The sequence below is a fragment of the Chionomys nivalis genome, chromosome 4 (assembly GCF_950005125.1).
Source record: "Chionomys nivalis chromosome 4, mChiNiv1.1, whole genome shotgun sequence".
Classification (NCBI taxonomy): domain Eukaryota; kingdom Metazoa; phylum Chordata; class Mammalia; order Rodentia; family Cricetidae; genus Chionomys; species Chionomys nivalis.
In genome coordinates, this window is record NC_080089.1 from 86,314,966 (window position 1) to 86,337,564 (window position 22,599).

Sequence of the window (22,599 nt, forward strand, 5' to 3'; positions counted from 1 at the left end):
CTGTCTTGAGTTTCTGCCCTCTCTTTGCTCGGTAATGCACTGTCAACTGTATGTAAAACTAAATCCTTTCCTGTTCAAGTTGTTTGTGGTCATTGTGTTTATTACAGTAACCAAAAGAAAACCAGGACAATAGCCGTGTTTTACCGAGAGGAAACAGCCTTCCCAGAATGAACTTCATCAACTCATGGCTATCTCCACCCTCCGGCCTTTTGTGTGGCAACTGTGACAATTTCCCCTCCCTTCCTTTGATATGGTATTTCAGACTATAAGGATTTGTCATCGTTTCTCTTCCTCAAAATTAGTGTATTACAAGGCACTCAAGTGGTGGGGCCCTCAACAGCTATCTCGTGGGAGGGGAGAGCTAGGGTAGCTAGAAGAAGGGCAAGGCTGTGCTTCTCTGCAGGACAATGTCACCAGCACTGCCATTTGGGGGAAGGGAGTCTTGGGACCTGACACTTGGGCCCACAGGCCCACATGGCAAGTCCCAGAGATGGTTCTTTGGGTATGGAAAGCTGGGGTTGTGCTGAAACACCAAGGGAAAGTGGGCATGTGACCGCTGACTTGCAGACCTAGATGTCAGAATAGTCAACAGAGATTTTAAATTCGGAGCTGAAGGTGAGTGTGAACAGGGCTGTTTGGTCCTCTATCCAGAGTGCCGGCAGCTATGAATGGAGTTGCTCTCCCCAAAGGACACAAAACGACAGCCACAGTCACTACTCTCAGGGACTGTCCTCGAGTCATTGAAGAAGCAACAAATGAGAACTTGAACTGTTGCCGTACTCTAGGGACAGAGCAGCACTGATGGGATGGTCGATCTTCCACAGAGAACTGTGGAACCACATGCCATCATGTAGGACCATAATCCAGCATTCTGGAGGCTAATGCAAGACTGTGAGTTCGAGGTCATCCTGAGGAACACAGTAAGACTCAAATAAACCCCAAACCAATCAACAGCAAAGGTTTTTGTTTTTTTTCGTTTTTTTGAGATGGGGTTTCTCTGTAGCTTTGGTGCCTCTCCTGGAACTCACTCTTATAGACCAGGCTGGCCCCGAACTCACAGAGATCTGCCTGCCTCTGCCCCCCAAGTGCTGGGAATAAAGACTTGTGCCGCCACTGTTCAGCTAAAGTTTTTCAGCTGTAGAAACAGTCACTAAAAACAAAACTCTATACTTAAGATTATTATATAACAAAGGGTATTTATTTTGCCATAGAAAGAAAATGATGTTTTAAGACTAGCAGAAAGAAAAGCATTTTCCCGAGCCTGAGAGAGCCTTTAGGACTTTATCAGCTTTTAGAGCCGTTTAACTCAGTCAGAGGAAGGGGTGAAAATGCGAAAGCATCAGAGGTGGAGAAAAGTTCACGTTCGGAAATTATGAACAAACCTGGCAGACCTTAATGCTTCCTTGAGGATGCATACACAGCCCTTTGAGTGACAGGTGCCCAGTGAGATAGTGTGCCACGTGAAGAAACAGCATGCTGAGCAGGACAAAAAGGGCAAGGTAGCTTTGGAGCACTCAGTCGAGCCAGAGGACAGACAACAGATGACCCCACAGTATAGTCATGGAGTACACTGGTATCACATGACTGGTAGTCATGTCTAGCCCAAGTTTTCTAGGTTTTTGTCTTCTTGTTAAAAGCATTGTAATAAAGGCACACATGAATTGCAAAAATAACAAGGAAATATCATTCAAAGTTCACTTACAGGACACAGTTTGCTTTACCCAGCATGCATCTTAAACTTGCTCAGGCCAGATCACGTCCCTAACCCTCATACCTAGATACCCTCCTCATACATAAATTATGATTTAATAGAAATTGCCTGGGTTTGATGGTTGTTAAGGGGAGAAGGAACTTAATTCTATTGTCTGGAGAGGGGAGCATGTACAGCTCAATGAAGGCAGGGTCCTGGGTTGCTAACAGGTTACTAGGTGCATTGTTTAGCGATGGGTACGTGCACAGAGCTTGTGGAATGGCAGGCTGCCAAGAGCAGTGTTAGAAGAGGGGTGGGGCATAGCACAAGCCAAGTGGAATCTCATCTTACTAAACTATTTGCCGTGCTTCCCCGCCCTACTGGGATGAGAGAGTGTGGCAAAAGAGAATGTGCTGTGGTCCTTGTTAGCTTCAAGGATCATTAGCCCAGTGGCTCTCAACCTGTGAGTCATGACCCTTTGGTAAACATCCATCTCCAAAAATACATTACTATTCATAACAGTAGCGAAATTACAGTGATGAAGGAGCAATGAGATTAACTTTGTGGTGGTGGGTGGGTCAGCACAGCATGAGGAGCTGCATTAAAGGGCTCACAGCATTAGGAAGGTTGAGCGCCACTGCTCCAGCCAATGCTTCCAGGCCTTTTTCTCAGACGACCCACAGATCAAGGTGGTTCTAAAAATCTTCGTAAATTTAAGTGGTACAATAGTAAAATGGCCTTAGCAGTCAAACCAAGTGTGTGGCTGCTCAGAGCTGGCTTTATCCAGGAGGCCAAGTGAGGAAGTGGTAGAGGGCTTTCTGGGCAAGCTGCTGCGACTCCAGAAGTGGGCAAGTGATGCTTGACACTATCCCTGCTCCACCTGAAGCCCCGTACCCAGAGCGGATCCAGAACCCACTGATGGTCTCATAGGTACCTCACCAGGAGGTTCTTCCTCAACATAAGCTTCTGGGAACAAGGGGGAAAGCTTCCCCGAAGGAAGTGTCGCAGTGCTGAGGGGAAAGGCTTCCCCAAAGGAAGTGTTAACAGATCTACTCCAGCAGAGAAGGTTTCCCCAGGATAAGTGTTACAGTTCTGAAGGGAAAGGTAGCCTGGCAATTGGAAGCCAAGGAATACTACAAAGTCACACAGCACAACAATCTCATGCAAGAGATTTTTTGGGAGGGAGAAATCCAGGAGGGTGGCTGCCTCTGCTCAGGGGAGAAGCAGCAGAGAACTGAGCAGAAGACAAAGTTTATATGGGGTTTCTGGGTGGAGGTATAGAGATTTCCAGGGTAGAGATTTCTGTAGTGGGCTTTCTTTTGAGCCACTAACCAGCTCCCAAATCATGACACAGAGACTTATTATTAGTTATGAATGCTCAGCCTTAGCTTAGCTCTTATTGTAATCTGCTTGACTTTATCTACATTTTTCCTTGGGGCTTTTTACCTTTCTTTCTGTATGTCCTATTTTCCTGCCTGGTTGGCAGCTGCCTGGCTTCTGGCAGGCAGTCGTGTCCCTTCCCTCCCCCCCCCCTCGAGCCTAGATTTCTTCTCCTAATCTCTGCCTGTCCCTCTCCTGCCTAGCTATTGGCCATTTGGCTTTTTAATTAGACCAATCAGGTGCCTTAGACAGGCAAGGTGAAATAAATGCAACACTTCTTTACATACCTAAATGTAGCACAAATGTAACACTTCTTTATATCATTAACAAAGGCAGCAGAAACAATTGTAACACTTTCACATATTAAAGTACTATTCTACAGCATAAACAAATGTTACGCACCTTTGGCTAGTTAAACAAATATTCCACAACAAATTTCTAGGAGATTGGTGGGTTTTCCAGCTGAGCTTGGGCTTTTTACTCTGTAGGGAGAAGCTTAACCACCTGCATGGGTCCAACCGTTATGGCCATTAGAGTGCTCTATGGGCGGAGCCTGGCAGGTAGAGGTCCTCAGGGGTGGGGCCTCGCCACTCAAGCACTTATGCATAAAACAAGGCCGTCAGTGGCAGTTGCCTGTGTCTGTCTGAGAGGTCCCTTTTATAGAACTTTACTCAAGGATGGAAAAGAACTTCAAGGCAAACCAGTGTGAAAGAGGGCTGTCGCAGATTACTATAGGAGGAAGAAAATTCCAAATAGGTGTAATCATGGGCATTAACAGAGGTGCTTAGGAAAAGGGCACACACCCTTGGGTGTGGGCTGCTCAAGACAGAGATGTCCTTATTATAATAGCCACACGTTCTGGTTTTGGTGACTTCTGAAATTGCACCTCAAAGGTAGCTTAGGAAACTTTTCTTTTGGGGTAAATGAGATCACAGGGTGGTTCTTCTATGTATTGGATAGGATTACAGCTGACAAGGTAAAACTCTAGGTCACAAGAGAATAGGGAACATTGAAACTGTTTTTTACTGTAAACAACATTTTAGTCTTATTTGAGAGACTGCCAGAAAATGCTTAAGAAAGGGTAAAAGAGCATAGCATGACCCATCAAGTGGAGGTAGGACCGAGCTCCTCCCCTGTATAAAGGCTGGGCAGGGTAATGGGAACAGCTTTCCAAAAGCCAGCTAAAAGTCAGGGACAGGTGTAGAACAAGCTACACAAGTGTCACGTGCAGAGGGCCTAGGCCGGTCCCTTGCAAGCTCCCTAACTGTTGGTCCAGAATCTGTGAGCTTCCAGGAGCTCAGGTCAACTGTCTCTGTGGGTTCCTCCATCATGACCTTGACCCCTGGCTCAGAGTGTCCGTCCTCCCTTTCTTCGGGAGGACTGCCCAGAGCGCAGCCCAGTGAGCATAGGCTCAATCCCATGGGAGGCCTGGCCCTTTCTGAATTGAGACAGGAGGAGGAGTGGGTAGATGGGGAGTGGGTAGATAGGAGTAGGGGGGAGGGTGCGAGCAGAGGGGGGAGGGAAAACTGTGGTTGGATTGCAACCTAAAGAAAAAATGCTAATAAAAAAAGAAAAATTAAATACTTTTATACAATTTATAACATTGTTCTTTAATTTAAAATGCTGGTTGTAATAGTTCCAAAAAGGAAAAAAGAAAAAAGGAAGAACAAGAGCAAGCCTTAAGCATGGTTCATTGATATTTTAACATTCTCATTTGAAAACTAATTTTTTTCTATATAACAGGAATATTGTCCCTCAGTCAGTAACCTTCATGGCCAATGTTAATGGTGCTGGAATTCTTGATTCTCAGCTGGAAGGAGGCTCTACCATGCTCCAGAGTAAGGGATTTCTTTGTCTTTCCACTTACCTGTAATGTTTCCACGCTTTCTAACATGCTCAGAGGGCAAAGTGCCCCAGGATATAGTAGAGCAGGAAGCAGGCTCCTCCCTGTCATTTCCCCCAGGAGAATTGGAGAAGTCCTTAAGAGGAGAAACTGAAAACTTGGGTAATAACCCAAGGGAAGCGATGTGGAAAGAGATTCTGGGGATGTCAGCATTCTACCAAAATGCTGGTAGGTTGAACGATTAGGTCTGAGGCATGGGCTAATTGCAGAGAGCACCAGGAACAAGCCGGGTAGGCCCTGGTAACGGTGATCTGTGAAGCTGTGTGACTGGAGGGTGGCTGGACAGTGTTTGCTGGGGGTGCTGTGAATATGCACATTCACGGCAGCTCCCTAGATGCCAAGCCCTGGGCAACAGCGGTGCACCTACCTGTGATCTCAGTGTCCTTGGGCCTCGCCCCAGGGCGCCAAGTCCATTTCTGGAGGTAAGGGGTCAAGTCTCGGAGAGCCCAGCCCATTTCAGAAGCTGCTGGGCTAAACACAATCTGTTTAAAAATACACTTCCATTAGCAAATTCAGGGTACTTAATCCTTTTTTCTTTTCCATTTTACTTAGGCACTGGGAAACCATGAATTTGATAACGGTGTGGAAGGACTGATTGATCCCCTCCTCAAAAGGGCCAAATTTCCAATTCTGAGCGCAAACATTAAAGCAAAGGGATCACTAAAAACCCAGATAGCCGGATTGTATTTGCCATATCGAATTCTTCCTGTCGGTGGTGAGAAAGTGGGGATTGTTGGCTATACTTCTAAGGAAACCCCCTTCCTCTCAAATCCAGGTATCTTCTACTTTCATGGCATTCATACTTGGAAACAGATGTGGTAAAGCAGAGCTTGGCCACGCCTTTATGAACAGTGGTATACAGAGAATGGTGGCTAGCAAACCAGGCTGACAGAGTCTGTGTTCTAAGTTACCTCCGAAGGGTGTCACTGTCTCTGCTCAGTGAACTTATCTGTTGACTGTGTTGACTAAACAGTGTCTTTCCTTAATTCCATGTATTCAAAATTGTCAGTGAATCCTGGAACAAGAAGATCCCATAGATCTCTAGCCCCGAGTACGTTTTTCCAGTTCTAGTGGTTGGAGCATGCACAATGATTCCTAGCACATTTAATTTATTTTAGCTAGGTGATGAAACTGTGGTTGGATTGCAACCTAAAGAAAAAATGCTAATAAAAAAAGAAAAATTAAATACTTTTATACAATTTATAATATTGTTCTTTAATTAAAAATGCTGGTTGTAATAGTTCCAAAAAGGAAAAAAGAAAAAAGGAAGAACAAGAGCAAGCCTTAAGCATGGTTCATTGATATTTTAACATTCTCATTTGAAAACTAATTTTTTTCTATATAACAGGAATATGTGTGTGTGTGTGTGTCTGTGTGTGTCTGTGTGTGTCTGTGTGTGTTTATGCATAATTCTTCTCCTGGCATTCTAAAACACATGCCATGCATTCTATATATGTAGTGCCCAGACCTGAGGCGTTTCTTGAAACTATTCAGTTGGACTAGCCAAAGGAGAGGGAGGCAGTATTCTTTCCACAGCATTCCTCCCTGCTTCCTCCCGCTGGGAACCTGTGCTCCTCACACTGTTCTAGGAACACCAGCCAAGAAGTCTGTATCCCCTGTGCTCACACATTCAGCGAGAGGATAACTGAACGAGGATGTGTCAGGAAGTAGTGAGGTGAAGGAAAATGAGACCAGAGGGGAGGGCCTACGTGGCAGGAGGAGGGGTACACCTTACTATTTCAGAAGAATGCCCAGAGAAGGCAGACAGATAGCGGGGCTGTGACAGTCAGTGTTAATGGTCAGCTTCTCGGGCATCACCAGGCACACTCGTGGGGTACTGTCTTAATTGCGGTGGGAAGATCCACCATAAAGAAAGATGGCACCATTCCCTAGGGTTTGGTCCTGGGCTGCTAAAAAGAAAAGGAAGATCCTAGCTGAGCCCCAGCATTCGTCCGTCCCTGCTTTCTGACTGTGGATGGCATGTGACCAGCTGCCTCAAGCTTCTGCCACCAGGACTTCCCCAAGATGACAGCACATGTCCTCAAAGCGGGAGCTGACATAAGTTGTTTGTGTCAGGATATTTTATCACGGCCACAGGAAGAGAAACTCCACAGAGCCTCAGCAGCGAGGGCTGTCTGGGGAAGCCCCAAGGAGGCTTGGGTTTATGGAGGAGAATCAGATAATCCTTGACGTTTCCACAGTAGGCAAATGAGGCAGAGCATCACCTCTCCTGCGGTTTTTGGTGTTGCCCTGAGCTACTTCAGCTCTGTCAGGCCGTTCTGTCTGGGAGCTGCCAACTTCTCAGCTATCCGTCTGGAGCCTCTGTGGACACAGTGCTGATTCGTCTTCCATATTTGTGCGTGTGGAGTCAGCATGTGGCCGGGACTCAAGAGTGGCATCAGGAAGTAGAGTCCTTGAACATGGCAATGGACAAGGGATGCCTCTTTAGTAGTCTGCTGATGTTTGGAATGTTCTCATAACATTTTGAACATTCTTTATGAGATTTTTGCATTTGGGGCATCTTCATTTTAGGGCTGGTTTCTTAAAAATTAGCACGAGGACGTCTAGATCCACTGGAGGACTGCCTTGCTGCAGAGTATTGGATGTGACTTCAGAACAGCATCTTTGCGATCCCTTCATGACCACTGAAGCTGTAAGACCTAAGGACTTGCTAAATTTTGGCTACAGACTGGGAGGTCCTGTTCATGTCTCAGCATAGGAATACCCAGTCTGTGCTAGCCAGAGCCGGTGGCATACATTAGCACTGAGTAGCGGAGCAAGTTCCATGAAGTATGTACTCCCTCCCAGGGCCAGCAATGTTTAGATGAGGCCTCTCTGCAACACGGCACTCCAGTCTATTCTAATGCTGCCTGCAAGTGAGCAGTCATCTACCACGCTAAAGTTAGTTTTCAAGGGCCAGCGAGATAGCTCCGTGAGTAAGGGCACTTGCCACCACATCTGATGCTCAATCCCGAGAACCCACAAGGTAGAAAGAGACAACTGACTCCTACAGGTTGTCCACTAATGTCCCCAAATAAATAGGTCTGAAACCCACTGTTTAAAATTGCCATTTCTTGTTGACATCTTAGGTGTGAAGACAGAATGCCCCAAGTTTCCAGACAAAGCAATGGAGTTAAGAGAAGCTGTGGACACCATGCTTTTGTGCTGGCACATTTTTTAACATGGTTATTGTGATGGTCTAGATATACAAGACAAGGAAGCAAACCATACCTGAAGTATACTCCTAGTGTGAGACTGAGTTTACGCAAATGTATCAGATATGGCTCAGTAAGAGGGTTCAATAGATGTAGGTGATCCCTACCTAACCTGATGTTCTCAGTTTGATCCCTTGAACCATGTAGTGAGCGAAGAGAATCAAATCTAAAAATTGTCCTCTGACCTCCGTGCACAGTCTGTGACATATATGAGCACACAGAAATAAATGTTTTAAAAGTATATATATATATATATATATATATATATATAATCTATAACTTTAACCCAATATTTAATTTAATATAAATATTTAAACCAATATTTAATATTTAACTAATATTAATATTAACTTTAACCTAATATTAGGTAATGCAACCAGTGACATTGATTTAAGTTTTCCTTGTTTGCCAGGCCTTTTGTACTACATGTACTCATACATGTACTCTCTATAACTAGAGAGCTTTAATAAGAAATATAATATGCTTAGTGTGTTGGTGTACAAACAGTACAGTGAAACTATTTTAATATCCATTTTATTAATTTTCTTCCTTAGGGACAAATTTAGTCTTTGAAGATGAAATCACTGCATTGCAACCTGAAGTAGATAAATTAAAAACTCTAAATGTGAGCAAAATCATCGCACTTGGCCACTCTGGTTTTGAAATGGATAAACTCATTGCTCAGAAAGTGAAGGGCGTGGACGTCGTGGTGGGAGGACACTCCAACACCTTTCTTTACACAGGTAATTGTTTCAAATGCATTCTTCAAGCTAGGATGTTTGGGTCAGTTATTTTCTCTCTCTTTACCTTTTTAAATTGTTACTATTATTTAGTGTGTAATATATATTGTATAAACTGTAATATGCCATATAAATGTAATTTGCATTAAATAATGACAGATGGTCTTATTGGGAGACATTCCAAGAATTCATTCATTTCATGATTAAAAGTCAATGCTATAAGTGTATAGCACACATAATAAAATGAAAAGAGTACTGATATTGAGCCAAAGGTCAGTTTATGATAGGCTTTTTAAAAGATTTTAAAATTGTAGTAATTCTTAGATCTGAACTCAGGGCTTTCTGTATTTTAAGCATCTATATGCCCAGTCTTTGGTTTTCAAAGACAGAATGTCACTATCTATCTCGGATTAGCTCCAATCTTGTGATTCTCCTGTCTCTGCCTCTTGAGAGAGTGATAGGATTATAAGCATGCACTGCTGTATCTGGTTCGGAAGGTATTATTATTGCTATTATTATTACCATTATTGCTATTAGTATTTTTAAATGCTGAATGTTATATTTGGAATCAGAAAATGAGATACAGTACAAATTATTAAAAGAAAAGAAACCTAATATTGGGTGGAAAGTCCTAACTCACTTGAGTGACCTTGAACAGACAGGTCACCGACCCCCTCTGGTTTCCTAATGAGGAGTCTAGCACAACTCTGGAGATTAAAAACTCAGAGCAGTTGACTTCACTAGTTTGGCCTTGGGTGAACATCCCCTTGGCTGCATTACAACATGGCAGAGAATCAGGAAGGGAAATGGGCAGTGCAGAAAAAACACGCGTGTGGTGGCCTCCCTTTACAACCACTCCTGCTCTTAGAACTAACTGTGGTCTCAAGAGAACCACATTGATCTTTTCTGAGGGTGGTGGCCCTAATGGCCTCATCACCTCACATGAGACACTGTCCCTCAGTGTCACCTATGAGGACTAAGCTCCTCACACATGAAAACAAAGAGGACAAGCCACATCCAAGTCACAACAGACTCAGGTAGGTCCTCATATTTACCTGCCCTAATTTTAATTCTATGCCACCCCTATGGATAAGACTCTTTCAAAACCTGGGCGTTTTCGTAGCTTTCCCCCAAAGCAGTATCAGAAGTCTGTAACTCACGGCAGGAACAAGTTGGCTCTCCCGTCACACCGTCTTTACAGGTTTGGCTGTGATCCATAGTAAGCATGACATTTTACAGGAGGCTCTAATAAAAATGTGTGTTCAAATATGTGTGTGCACTCTCATACAGATATGTATAAAGTAAAGTGAAATTTCCCCAAACATCCAGGATATCCTGCTTGGTTGGTGTTCTACTGCTTCTTTTATTGTCGTTTTGTTTCTTTTTATCTGGATGGGATCCCAAGTCAGCCCTGTGTAACTGAGGCTGGTCTTCAACTCCTAATGCTCCCACCTCTAGCTCCCAAGTACTAAAATTATAAGATACAGGCATGTCCCACCATCCCCGGTTCTTGTCTTCTCTTGTCCTTCCCTCATCTTCTTCCCCTCTCCCCTTCCTTCTCCACCTCTTCCTTTCCCTCTCTCCCCCACTTCATAGTTCTGTTTTGCTTCTATTGAGAGTCTCACTCATGAGACTCACTATGCAGTACTGGCTGACATGGAACATGTGTTGATTAGGCTAACCTTGATTTAAGACCCCCACCCATCCCCTGCTTTGCCCCTTCCAATAGCTTAACACCAAGCACTGCTGCTACAGGCATACCATGCCACTTTGGTGTGCCCTTACACCATCTTGATCTATGCTATCTTATGGTATCTGTATGACTATTTACTGGGGTACCCTGCTAACCCAAAAAGCTGGGGGGGGGTACCTGTTATCGTTTTGTTCTTATAACTATTGCCCCAGAAAACGAAGTCCTGCAACTTAGGATAACAGATCTAAGGACAAGCTGTAGCTGACTTATCTGTAACTCCTGAGTAGATTGTTCCAGTCTCTTAGACACTGACCTGAATCTCAGTTGTTTATTCCACATTTTGTAATAGATTTCAAAGATTAAGCTTGTTTTCATGAAAATGTATTTTTGGTTCTCTTTTGAGGATCTAACTTATCAATTAAACAGCATAATAATAGAAGAGACCTACTTACATATTTAAACAAAAATTTTTTTTGCAATCTTAAAAAAAATTTAGGCTGACAAGATGAACCAGCAGATAAAGGTACTTGCTGCACAAGTCTGGAGACCTGGGTTCTGTCCTCAGAGCCCATGCAGTCAATGGTGGAAGGAAAGAAACTGCTCTCAAAAGTTGTCCTGTGACCTCATATGTGCCATGGCACCCTCTCCCTTCCTCCCTCTCTCTCTTACACACACACACACACACACACACACAGCTTAAGTGATTTCCACCACACTATTTTATGAAGCTAAAATAATACTCTTTAAATATTACTTATTAAATAAAAAAACAGCCTATGAATAGATCCTTTTGTGTTTGGAGACCAGAACTCACTGTAGTCCAGGCTGGTCTGGAATTTATGTTGTAATCCAGGCTAGACTCAAACTCATGGAAATTCTTCTACATTAGCCTCCCAAGTGGGATTACAGGCATGAACCACCATTCCCAGCTCAAAATTTGAAATAAAAGAAACATCTCAGCATAGGACACATACACAAACCCAAAGGATAACATCCCCCAAAGCATCTGAATAGCACCCTGATATTTTATGTTATTTAACCTTTTGTGCTTGTTACTGCCCACTAAATTAGCTTCCTTCCCTCCTCAACTCCCACCCTCGCATGTAAATGAGTTAAATGGCTCACAGTGCAAAAGTTACCCCCTCCAATGAAGAGGAGGGAGCTTCCAGGCCAGGCTTGCAAAGTGATAGGGGAATGAGGCCTGAGAGGCAAATGCTGTCTCGGAAGGCGGTACATCCTGGAGTCACAAAGTGGTCCATGAAAACGGTAAGAAAGTGAGTTCAAGTTGGAATCTGCAGCAGGCATGCAGAAGGCTGTCTTGTCTTCTTGGGTTTTTTTGTTTTGTTTTGTTTTTTGATATTTGTTTTTTAAGGCAAGGTTCTTCTGTATAGCCTTGGCTATCCTGGAACTCACTCTGTAGACCAGGCTGTCCTAGAACTCACAGAAATCCACTTGCCTCTTCCACTGAGTGTTGGTGTGTGCCACCACTGCCCAGTGTCTTTATGATTCTTGGAAAGACTCCTAACGAGCTGCTTCCTGTCTGCCTCCCAATGCACCGGACATTTGGTTCTTCAAGTCTGTGTGGTCTTGGACAAGTGCAGACATCACGTCCTATCTGCAGTTCAGCAAAGGACTCAGCACTGGGAATGTGTGACCCCCTTCTTTTCTGACATACTGTCCCTAAAAATGCAAACATGCAGTGGCTAACTATTTACTGTTCAAGATTTTAGGAAATCTTTTTTTTTTTTTGTAAAACTTAACAATGTCTGCAAGCTACTATGGTAAACTGTGTGGCTCATACAACCTGCCCCTTCTTATCACTGTACCAATGGCTTCCCAGCATCCTCCCATATCACTGAGTGGTTAGCACCAATTTCCTGTCTCCTTCTTCACACCAGCCCCTGCCTTCATCCTGTGAGGAAGTGTCTGTATGAACAAGGCTCACGGCCTCTTGTTCCTGTGCCCTGAATGATTGTCACCTCCACTCCAGCTCAACATCTTCACTTCTCAGACAGGCTGAGACTTGGTCACTTGCAGACAGCTTCAGAACTCCACTCTAGGACCCTGGTGTCCCACCCAAGCTCTCTCACTCCTTTTCTGCCAGGCTTCAGAGGTTCAGAAGCCTTGGGTCTTCTCACCAATCTGGCTCATATCCCATTTTTTTCTCCTGATAGCCTGGTTAGCTGACATGTGAGAGGCAGGTGTCCAGTGTTGTTTGAGTGGATTCTTTTCTATCCTTCGGTTTTGGTTGTGGTTTTTTTGTTTGGGGTTTTTTTTGGAGGTTTTTTTTTATTGTTGTTGTTGTGTTGTTTTATTGTTTTTTGAGACAGTGTCTCACTATATAGACCAGGCTGGCCTCAAACTCATAGAGATTCACCTGCCTCTTCCTCCCACGTGCTATCACGAAAGGCGTATACCACCATGCCAGTTACAGCTCTTTCAAAAGATTCGATTGTTCAGCCTTTAAAAACAAATAAAAACTCATTTTTAGTACGACAGACTCTGGATTTAGGCACACATTTACTGAATATGAAATTTACCTTTTTCATATATTTAAGGAAGAGCATTTATGTTAAGACTACAGAATTAAAACAAATGGAGTTCACAAAATAATCACAGAGTAGCTGGACTAGAACTGCCGTGCTCCTGACCTTGGGCAGGGGTTAGAGTGAGGAGGGAGAAGAAGAGACAACTGCCGACAGTCCCTGTCAGTGTGCTGTGTCCCCAACCCTTCCGTACCTGGCCAAGGATGACCCTGAACTTGCGGTCCTCATGCTTCCCCCTCCTGAATGCTGGGGTTACGGGCATGAGCCACCATACCCAGTGTTACGCAGTGCCTGAAATCAAGTCCAGGGCTTTGTGCATGTTCAGCAGATCCTGTACCAACTGTGCCACGTCCCATCCTGGTAGCCACTGTTCATCTCTCCGTTGCGTACTCAGGATATTTTCATGTGGCCCGGGTATATGAATATATAAAATCAGTCAAACATTTTTCAAATTTCCTGATAATAAATCAGAAAGAAAATGACTTTCTTTTTAAAATTCATTATTGTGTGCACATATATGGCATGTGCACTTGTGGGTATGAACATGGACACGCCAGAGCATATGTGTGGAGGTCGGAGAACAACCCTGGGGAGTTGGTTCTCTATTTCTACTGTGTGTTCCTGGGATAGAATTCAGGCTCGTAGTACAAGCATTTTTACCACTGAACATCTCACCAAATAAGAAACTTATTTGAAAGAATTCTTTGGCATACATATAATTTTACCAATTTTTTTAAAGACAAAGCAAATTTAAATACTAAGGAGGTGGATCTGCTTACTTTTATGTGAAGATTTAAATCTGGGCTGAATATTTGATATTTCAGCATCTTCAGTGTTTTTTCAGAGTTGATCAATATTTTAATTTGATAATCTTTAATCCTGAAAATGCCGCTTGGTATAAATCCGTAGTACAGAATGGCAGAATTACGTTTAGAACCACTTCAGAAATTGTTGGACTTTCTGTCCTAACCAAGGTTAACTTAATGTTTTCTATGAAACTCAAGCCAGCAATTCAAACAGCAACTTTTTTGTAATCAAACACACTCTGATACAATAAACTCCAAAATCAGACTAGCTTGTTACTTATGTACCAAGGAATGGTGGCAGGAATATATGACAAACCTTTGTTTTCAATAACAAAATCATGTTTTTATAAGAGCAAAAACAACTTTGTATGTACAGTAGCAACAATGCAGTTCACAATATATAGTAGTCTCGAGTCTGAGCCTCAGCTACCACTCACTGGCCCTGCCCGGTGTGACCATGTGTGATGGATCAAGGCAACAGTGAAGTCCGAGATGCAGATCCATCATATGTTTGATTTTTAATTCATTTTTGATCATTGTATGTTCAGAAACCTTTTACTGTTGCCAAATTTTCCATGACCCTTCCTTCAGTTACACCACCTCATAGGGGCTCGTGACCCACAGTTCAAGAAGCTGGGTCTTAAGCCAGATGTGTTAACAACAGGCCTGTAATTCAAGCACTTGAGAGGTAGAGGCAGGAAGATTAGAAGTCTGAGGTCATCTTCCCCTACATAAAATGTTCTAGACCAGCCTGGGCTACACGAGACCATGTGTCAAAAACAAAAAAACAAAAAGCAGGGCAAGTCTAGTTAGAGATGCACACTTTTAATCCCAGCACTTGGAAAGCAGAAGCAGGCAGATCTCTGTGAGTTTGAGGCCAGCCTGGTCTACATAGTGAGTTGAGGGGAGCTAGGAATATACAGTGAAACACCCCCATCCCATCCCCTGCTGACACACACACACATACACACACACACACACACACACACACATGCATTAAAAATAAAGAAAGAAAAAAAAGCTGGGCTTTAGATAATCTTGCCTTTCCAGAGCGACCTTAATATTTGTTACGTGCACAGGACAGAGAAACAGTCTCCAAGTAACTGTTTCCAGGCCCTTGATAAGAACTGCTGAGACTCAAAGGGCAGCAGTCTGACCAGTGGCCTCAGTGATCTCCCTGGGTGTTTCTTAGGTCAGCGCAGGGGCCTTCCTCATTCCAGTGGTCACTCACTCCTGTCCTTTAGATAGCCTCTGCCTGACCCAGCTTCAGCACCCGCTTCCTTTCGAACAAAGCCACATCATTTTGCAAGCACACAGCAGTGGTCAGTGGTCTCACTCCTTGTGAGGCTGCTTTCCGAGATGAGTCTTTTGAAAACCAGGTTCAGAAGAGAATGACTGTAAATAAATGCGGTCATGATCCCTGGGCAAGTAGGTCTGTTATCTGAGGAGAGTTGATCAACTCCTGTGAACTCCCAGGTCAGGTACCCTGAGCACTGCCAACTGCACAAGATGGAAGCTTGCGCCCCCTTAGCTCTGCTGCTTGGTGGTCTTATGTGCAGGATTTCATTTTTCTCTTTCACTGGAATGTGGCTTGGGGTGGTGGAAAGGGCTCGATACTCTTACAGGCTCAGTTTGCTCCCCAGTTCAGTCAATACTGACAATTTACATCATCTCTTTGAGCCCAAGCTTTCCTTAACAAAAAGAAATAATGATAGTGGTATAACTCCCCTTCTCCCCAAATTGCCATAGGGATGGATCAAGGTAAGATAGGGCAGAAATGGGCTTGGAAATGTACATCTAAGACAAATACCCCAGTTTTATGTTCTGAGACTCTGTCCCCTACCTTCCTTATATTCATGGACATAGTCCTGTTTCTCTGGAGAACACTGAATTTTTACTAAACAAGGTGGTTCCTTCCTAATACATAGGCTGCCACCAATTTCTCCCCTCACTGCTACTCATAAATATATTTTCTTTAAATTTTCAGAATTTTAAAGATGGAGAATCAATAATTTTGTTCTTCTTTTTCCAAATATTCTAAAACACTGCTTCTATTTGTACAACAAACCCTTAAACAGGACTCTATAAACCTAACCATTAATCTTAAGCTTGAACTATGATATTATTTTTAAATATAATTTTATTTTAAAAATTCTCCAAAGGTATCTAATAGTTGTCCAGACCCTTATTGGAATCATGCATTCCTTGACTGAGGGCAGCCCCCTGCTGAAGTCTCTTTGGACACTTAGACAGTGCTGGGAAATGGAAAGTTCATCACGTCCACATGTGCATCCACTGTACCACAGCCACACGGGTTGAGTCCCATCTCGGTTACTGGAACACAGTCTATACACACTTCTTCTCATGCCAAGATGATAAGCCACATACCTAAAGACAAAGTGTGGCTTCATGTGGAGACAATATTTTAGGTGTGAGAACCTTTGGCTGAAGGACTGGGGGTGTAGAACAGTGGTAGTGTTTCTCCAGCACACAAGCCCTGGATTTGACCTCCAGCACTGCGAAAGTAACAAACTTTTTAGGCCTTTGGCTGACTAGCATGAAACAGTGTGGGAAACTTGAAGCCCTAGATTGTTTTCCCTACCAGTGGTTTCCTGGAGTTGCTAAATGCATGGAGGAGTAAAAAGGGCTCATCCTTGGTGGAGGCAGGGATTAGCTACCAGACCCGATATTACCTCAACCACAAGGGAAGTGCCTCGCCTTTCCTGACTTGTGAGATAACCTTCACATGTCTTTTGTTCTCAGAAAAGGAACATAAAGACTTTTCTGCATTAGAAAGTAGGTGTTCCCTACCAGATGGGTGCTGCTGTGTAATGAAGCATTTGACAGGACTGTCAGGTCTCTGACTTTTAACAATCTGTTTAAGCTATTTCCATGGAAGGGGGTGGGGAAGAACAAGGCAAAAAGTCTGGCTTGCCATTCTCTTTCATTTCCAAGAAACTGCGAGATGCCTGGTTTCTGCAATTTGTTAATCTCTTTTCCACTTGGATGGGACATTCTCTGCCACGCTGTGGACATTCAGGGAAATTGCAGCTTTCCAAACATTGCCCAGAAGAGGAAGCCCTGGCAAGGCTAGGGAGAGGCTGCCCTAAATATACCTAATCCCCTGCAGTGAAGGGCAGGGTCTATCCTAGCAGAGAAGCACAGAAGAGGCAGAAAAGGATTAGATTAGAAGTGTCCCTCTTCCCTGTTACTCTACCATGTCTTAGGTCACCTGCATGAAGCGAAGCGTTAACTTGGGAAGCAGCTAGCCCAGCTTGCGTAATGCTGGTATTTACAATGCTTCTGCCCTTGAAGTTGACAGGGCAGAGTAAATTCTTCATACCATGCCACTTTAGCTTTTCTTAGGTAAACAGAAAGACCCTGAAAGCTTGGGACACAAAGGTACAAACCTGGCTTTGCATGTCATTTTCTACGAGGTCTGCGCCAACCAGCTTATAGCTTCTCAGAGCTTCGGTTCCCAGTCAACTCCGCATCACATTGCAGCATGTGCCCTTGGGTATCTGCACGGTAGTCAGTCTTCTTGTCTGCAAAGTGCAGTTAATAACGTGACCTGCCCTGTGGGAAGCTTAGAGAACTAAATTATTATATCACAGACATCTCTCAGAATTGATTCATATGTGAAATGAATCACGTCCTGAAGTTCTCTGGACCTTCTGGAGACATCCAGTAAGTGAGACCAGTCACATGTGTTGTGGGCCAAGTGTATTAATTTCAAAATCTGATTCTAAGCAGCCCAAACTATGTCACTTCCACAGAAATTTGATATGAATCATGAATCGTATGCTGGGGTGTACCTGTAACCCCATCATTTATGCACGAGGCTGAAACAGTAGGATTATAAAGTCAAGTCAGATTAGAACTACACAGTGCTTTTCAGAAGATGTCTCAAAAGCAAATCAAAGCAAACGAAGCACACTGAACACCAAAGAGGGGTGAAGTTAACTTAAACATATAGGTCAGTGAGATGGCTCAGCAGGGTAAGGAGTCTGCTGCCAAGCCTGAGGACCTGAGTTTGATTCCTGGGACCCACACACATGACCTCCTCCCACACAAATAAATGCTTAAGAATAAACTCAACATGGCAAGTGAAGACACACTGGGCATCGTGCCTCCCTGTGGCCACTCTGACCCTCAAGCAAGCAAGGAGGCCTCTGGGTGATGAGTGGCTCGCAGGTTCTTCCGAACACTGTCCGAATGGTTTGATTAATTCATCCAGCCAGGGGGAACAGAGATGGAGTCTGCATGGTAGAGGGATAATCTTAGCAGTATTCTATTTTTGTATGACCCACATCAGATCACCAGGCACAATACCCCAGACTTAGAAACAGCTTAGTAAATGCCCACTGAGTGGAGAATGGCAGGATTTGCACGCCAAAAAGGACATTTGGAACTAGTGACAAATGTCCCACAGGGCTCTGAAAGACCAACCACGCAGAACAACACATGGCGAATCATCAAGTTAAAAGTCGCTGTCATCTAGCAAGTGGCCTGCCATGTGTGAAGGCTGACCTGATCAAATTTGCCTCTTTTATTTCAGGAACTCCACCTTCCAAAGAAACTCCTGCTGGGAAGTACCCATTCATAGTTACCTCCGATGATGGCCGGAAGGTTCCCGTGGTCCAGGCCTATGCTTTTGGCAAATACCTAGGCTATCTGAAGGTGGAGTTTGATAACAAAGGAAATGTCGTCAGTTCACATGGAAACCCCATTCTTCTGAACAGCAGCATCCCTGAAGGTGAGATCTGGGGAGAGTCTACCAAACGGCAATTTATGTGGCTAGATCTTCAATTCCCTTCTTCCTCTTGCTTTGTTTCAGGAAACGCCTGTAATACTTGTGAAGAGTTTAGCTTCTTCATTGTGTTTCCTCTCTTTATTCATAAGGAAATTTCAAATTCCCAGCGTCCAAATCCTCACTTGCTTTTCCAAGTCTGCTCTGTGTACCACTGTTCTCTCTGTAGACCAGGCTGGCCTTGAACTCACAGAGATCTGCCTGCCTCTGCCTCCCGAGTGCTGGGATTAAAGGCGTGCGCCACCACCGCCCGGCAAATGTGTCCATAATATCGGACTGTAAGGCATTTTCTTTTTTCTTTGTTTTTGGTTTTTTTTTTTTTTTTTTTGCTTTTTCAAGACAGGGTTTCTCTGTGGTTTTGGAACTTGTCCTGCTTTTCAAAAGCTTCATCTGGCGAGACAAAAGTCACTGCCAGCTCCTGTCTAGAGAGGAGTAGGAGAGCGAAAAAAGCAGTTCAAATAGGACAGAGTAGCTCACAAGAGGCAGTGACTGTGGTGTGGGCCTCAGCTTCTTCTTCATTCATGAGACAAGGAAATACCACTTTTTGTTGTTGTTGTTTTGAGAAGAGCTTCTCCATATATAGCCTGGGCTGGGGTTATATTGTACAGCAGCATGTCTGGCTTTGAGACTCAGAATAAAAGCATCATTTTGCCATCCATTTTCACATACATGGTCTGTGTGAGCATGATGTTGTGATTCTACCAGCCCTTTTATGTTCGCTATCATCAGCTCAGAAGGATGGGCAAGGAGGTTCCACTGTACCCAGCAGAGTCTGTGGTCCGTCACAACATAAGCAGCTAGCAAGGAAGCAAACTAGGAACCATACCCTCAGCAGATCCTCTGTACTTGCCCAACATTTCAACCCATGACACTACCATGGTGTCATCCTAGGTAGGCTGACAGTGCTCACCCAGATGTTGAGTGGATGCTGAGATGCTCAAAGGCATCCTTGAGGTAAGAAATATCCAGGTATTAATGTCAGAAAATGAAATTCCCTAAGGAATTTCATAGTCCAAACCAAAATGTACAAATGTACTAATGCATACTCTCAGCAGGGAAGCCTGACAATGCTTGATTTCTCTAGAATTTACCCACTAGAAGATCTGCTTTAATGGCAGCCCTTTCCTTTCGTTTGCACCTTTCTGATGGTCCTTCCTTTCTGTCCTTTTAGATCCAGTCATCAAAGCTGACATTAACCAATGGAGGATAAAGTTAGATAATTATTCTACCCAAGAACTAGGGCGAACAATCGTCTACCTGGATGGCTCCACTCAGGCATGCCGGTTCAGAGAATGCAACATGGGCAACCTGATCTGTGATGCTATGGTGGGTGAGCTGTCTGCAGGGGAGGGAAGAAAGTAAGATGGAGAGTAGGGGCAACAAGGGACAAAGTGATGGTGGCAGAATTAAGGATTCTGATACACTTACTACCCAGACGGAAGTTTGAAGCATGACTGGTTTCATACTGATTACCTTGACAAGGAGGCTCAGAGAGATTAGGAGACCATCTCATTATTGCTTTACAAGAACTAAAACCTTTAAAAGCATGTCTTTCCTAGATGTCTAAATTTGGGGTATTTCTTTCTGTAAGATGATCTTACAGATCATGACAGGAACCAACCCCATCCTTCTGACACTGCCAGATGTTACATAGTAGATCAAGCACATCTGCTTGGACCTGACTTGGCAGGACAATTTTCCCTGATTTGTCTTCTTGGCTCTAAAGAACATGGGCCTCATATAACTTGCATGTCTTTCCCAAGCACAGAATGACATACATAATTATAATAAATCTCAAGCTAGAACAAGGTCATTCATGAAGAACATTTTTTTCTGGAGTCAATTGGCCAACATGGCTTTGTGGGGCTGTGCTGAGCAAAGGTCTCTATGCTGGACTGTTGCTCCCACGGGCTCACCCACGGGGGGGGGGGGGACTGCCAGGGTCAGTGCCTGCTGGTGTCGCTTTCTGTGACATAACCACACTCCACAGACTCTGGCCGAGTGAGTGACAGCACGAACGCCCTCCAAGAGAGGTTCAGGCTGGTTACTGAGCACCATGAAATAAGTATGGAAAACAAACAGACAGAAGCATCTAGAGAAACATCTTCAAAGAAACACCCCAGGGTGCTACCAGCACTTAACCTTTCTGTCAAAGAGGCTGGGGTAAATCTAACTTTACTTTTGTGCTTGTTTTAAAATTAGAAAGCATGCATTTTGAGACAAGAGAGTTGGTTCAGAGCTTGACATTACTTGGACCTGGGTTCAGTTCCAAGCACACACACAGTTGCTCACAACCATCTATAACCTCAGTCCCAGGGGATCTGATGTCCTCTTCTGACCTCCATAGGCACACATGTGGTACACATAACATACATGCAGGTAAAACACTTATACACTTAAAATATAAAATAAATAAAATATTATAAAAATAAATGGTTTAAGGCCATATATGGTGGTGTATGCTTTTAATCCCAACATTTGGGAGGCAGAAACAGGCGGATTTCTCCAAGTTTGAGGCCAGCCTGGTTTATATAGCAAGTCCTAGAATAGTAAGAACTACATAAAGAGACCCTGCCTCAAAACAAATAGACAAAAGCACGCATTTACTTGCTTAACTGAATGTGTGTTTTGTAAAAGTAAAGTAAGAATGAACCAGATTTTCCCCAGCTTCAGGAGTCCATTCCTGTGCCTCCAAGATTGCCAATATGGGGGAACTGTATGGCATAAGGTAGGTGATGGGCAGGCTGGAAGGTCCTACTGCCCTGGAAGAGCAGCTCCACAGACCAGTCCATCCTAGAGCAGTCGACACCAGCTATGCCCCCTAGCTAGCCTAGGGGATAGGTTTGAGGAGTAAGTAAAGAGCCCCCTGTCCTGAGAGTGTGACACAGGACTGGTCACAATATACTTTTGCTTCCAACTGATTGGAGACTAATAGAAGATAGACTAATAATTGTTTCTGGTTAATAATGTATACAATTTGTTTTACTTACAGTTGGGAAACTTCTGGGCAAACGGGAGCGAGGGATGAATACTTTGCTTTCTCAGTAGAGATAACTGGATTCCTGAACTGATACCAAGAAAGAAGACCCAAAGTAACTAAATTTCCGCTACTCTTGCAGATTAACAACAACCTCAGACACCCGGATGAAATGTTCTGGAACCATGTGTCCATGTGCATTTTAAATGGAGGTGGCATCCGGTCCCCCATTGAAGAGAAGAACAATGGTATGCACCTAGGTCCAATTTCCTTAGCTGTCCATGTTGTCCCTTCGTTCTGCCGGTCCTTTAAGTTTGTGTTAGCTGCCATTTAAGCCCAGTGCTTCGACAAAAGGTGTTGGGGGGAGCTGCGGGCTGTGTTCCTGCTGCCCCAGCTCCCAGCCTGGCTAGTTTATGCCCCAAAATAACAACACACAAGCTGTATTCTTTTAAACACTGCTTGGCCCATTAGCTCTAGCCCTTACTGGCTAATTCTCATATCCCGATCAACCCATCTCTAATAATCTGTGTAGCATCAGTCTTACCAGGAAAGATTCAGCATGTCTGACCTGGCGACTTGCTTCATTGCGTCTGCCCTGGAAAGGAGCGGCATCGCGTCTGCCCCAGAGAGGAGAGGAAATGGCTCTGAGCTCACTTCCTCTTCCTCCCCGCATTCTGTTCTGTTTACTCCACCCACCTATGTTCTAACCTATGAGGGCCAAGCAGTTTCTTTATTATTTAACCAATGACCTTCCTCCATCAAAAAGGACACACATGCTTTCTCAAATGTCTTCACATAAATGCTAAATCTAAGGCTGGTCTAAATCTAATAACTGCTGT

At 43.9% G+C, this 22,599-nt stretch overlaps 1 protein-coding gene across 2 annotated transcripts in view; it reads left to right on the forward strand.

Annotated features, from left to right (window-relative positions):
* Positions 1–22,599, forward strand: part of Nt5e (5'-nucleotidase ecto) — a 46,386-nt gene that overhangs the window by 17,810 nt on the left and 5,977 nt on the right. Inside the window, exons 2-7 of one of the 2 annotated variants that reach the window (XM_057768727.1) lie at positions 4,814–4,908; positions 5,526–5,748; positions 8,743–8,931; positions 18,532–18,729; positions 19,955–20,109; positions 21,903–22,008. In XM_057768727.1, coding sequence (XP_057624710.1) covers positions 4,849–4,908; positions 5,526–5,748; positions 8,743–8,931; positions 18,532–18,729; positions 19,955–20,109; positions 21,903–22,008 — 931 coding nt within the window. In that variant the 5' untranslated portion in view covers positions 4,814–4,848. The remainder of the gene's footprint in view (positions 1–4,813; positions 4,909–5,525; positions 5,749–8,742; positions 8,932–18,531; positions 18,730–19,954; positions 20,110–21,902; positions 22,009–22,599) is intronic. The other variant, XM_057768726.1, reaches the window with a different exon arrangement.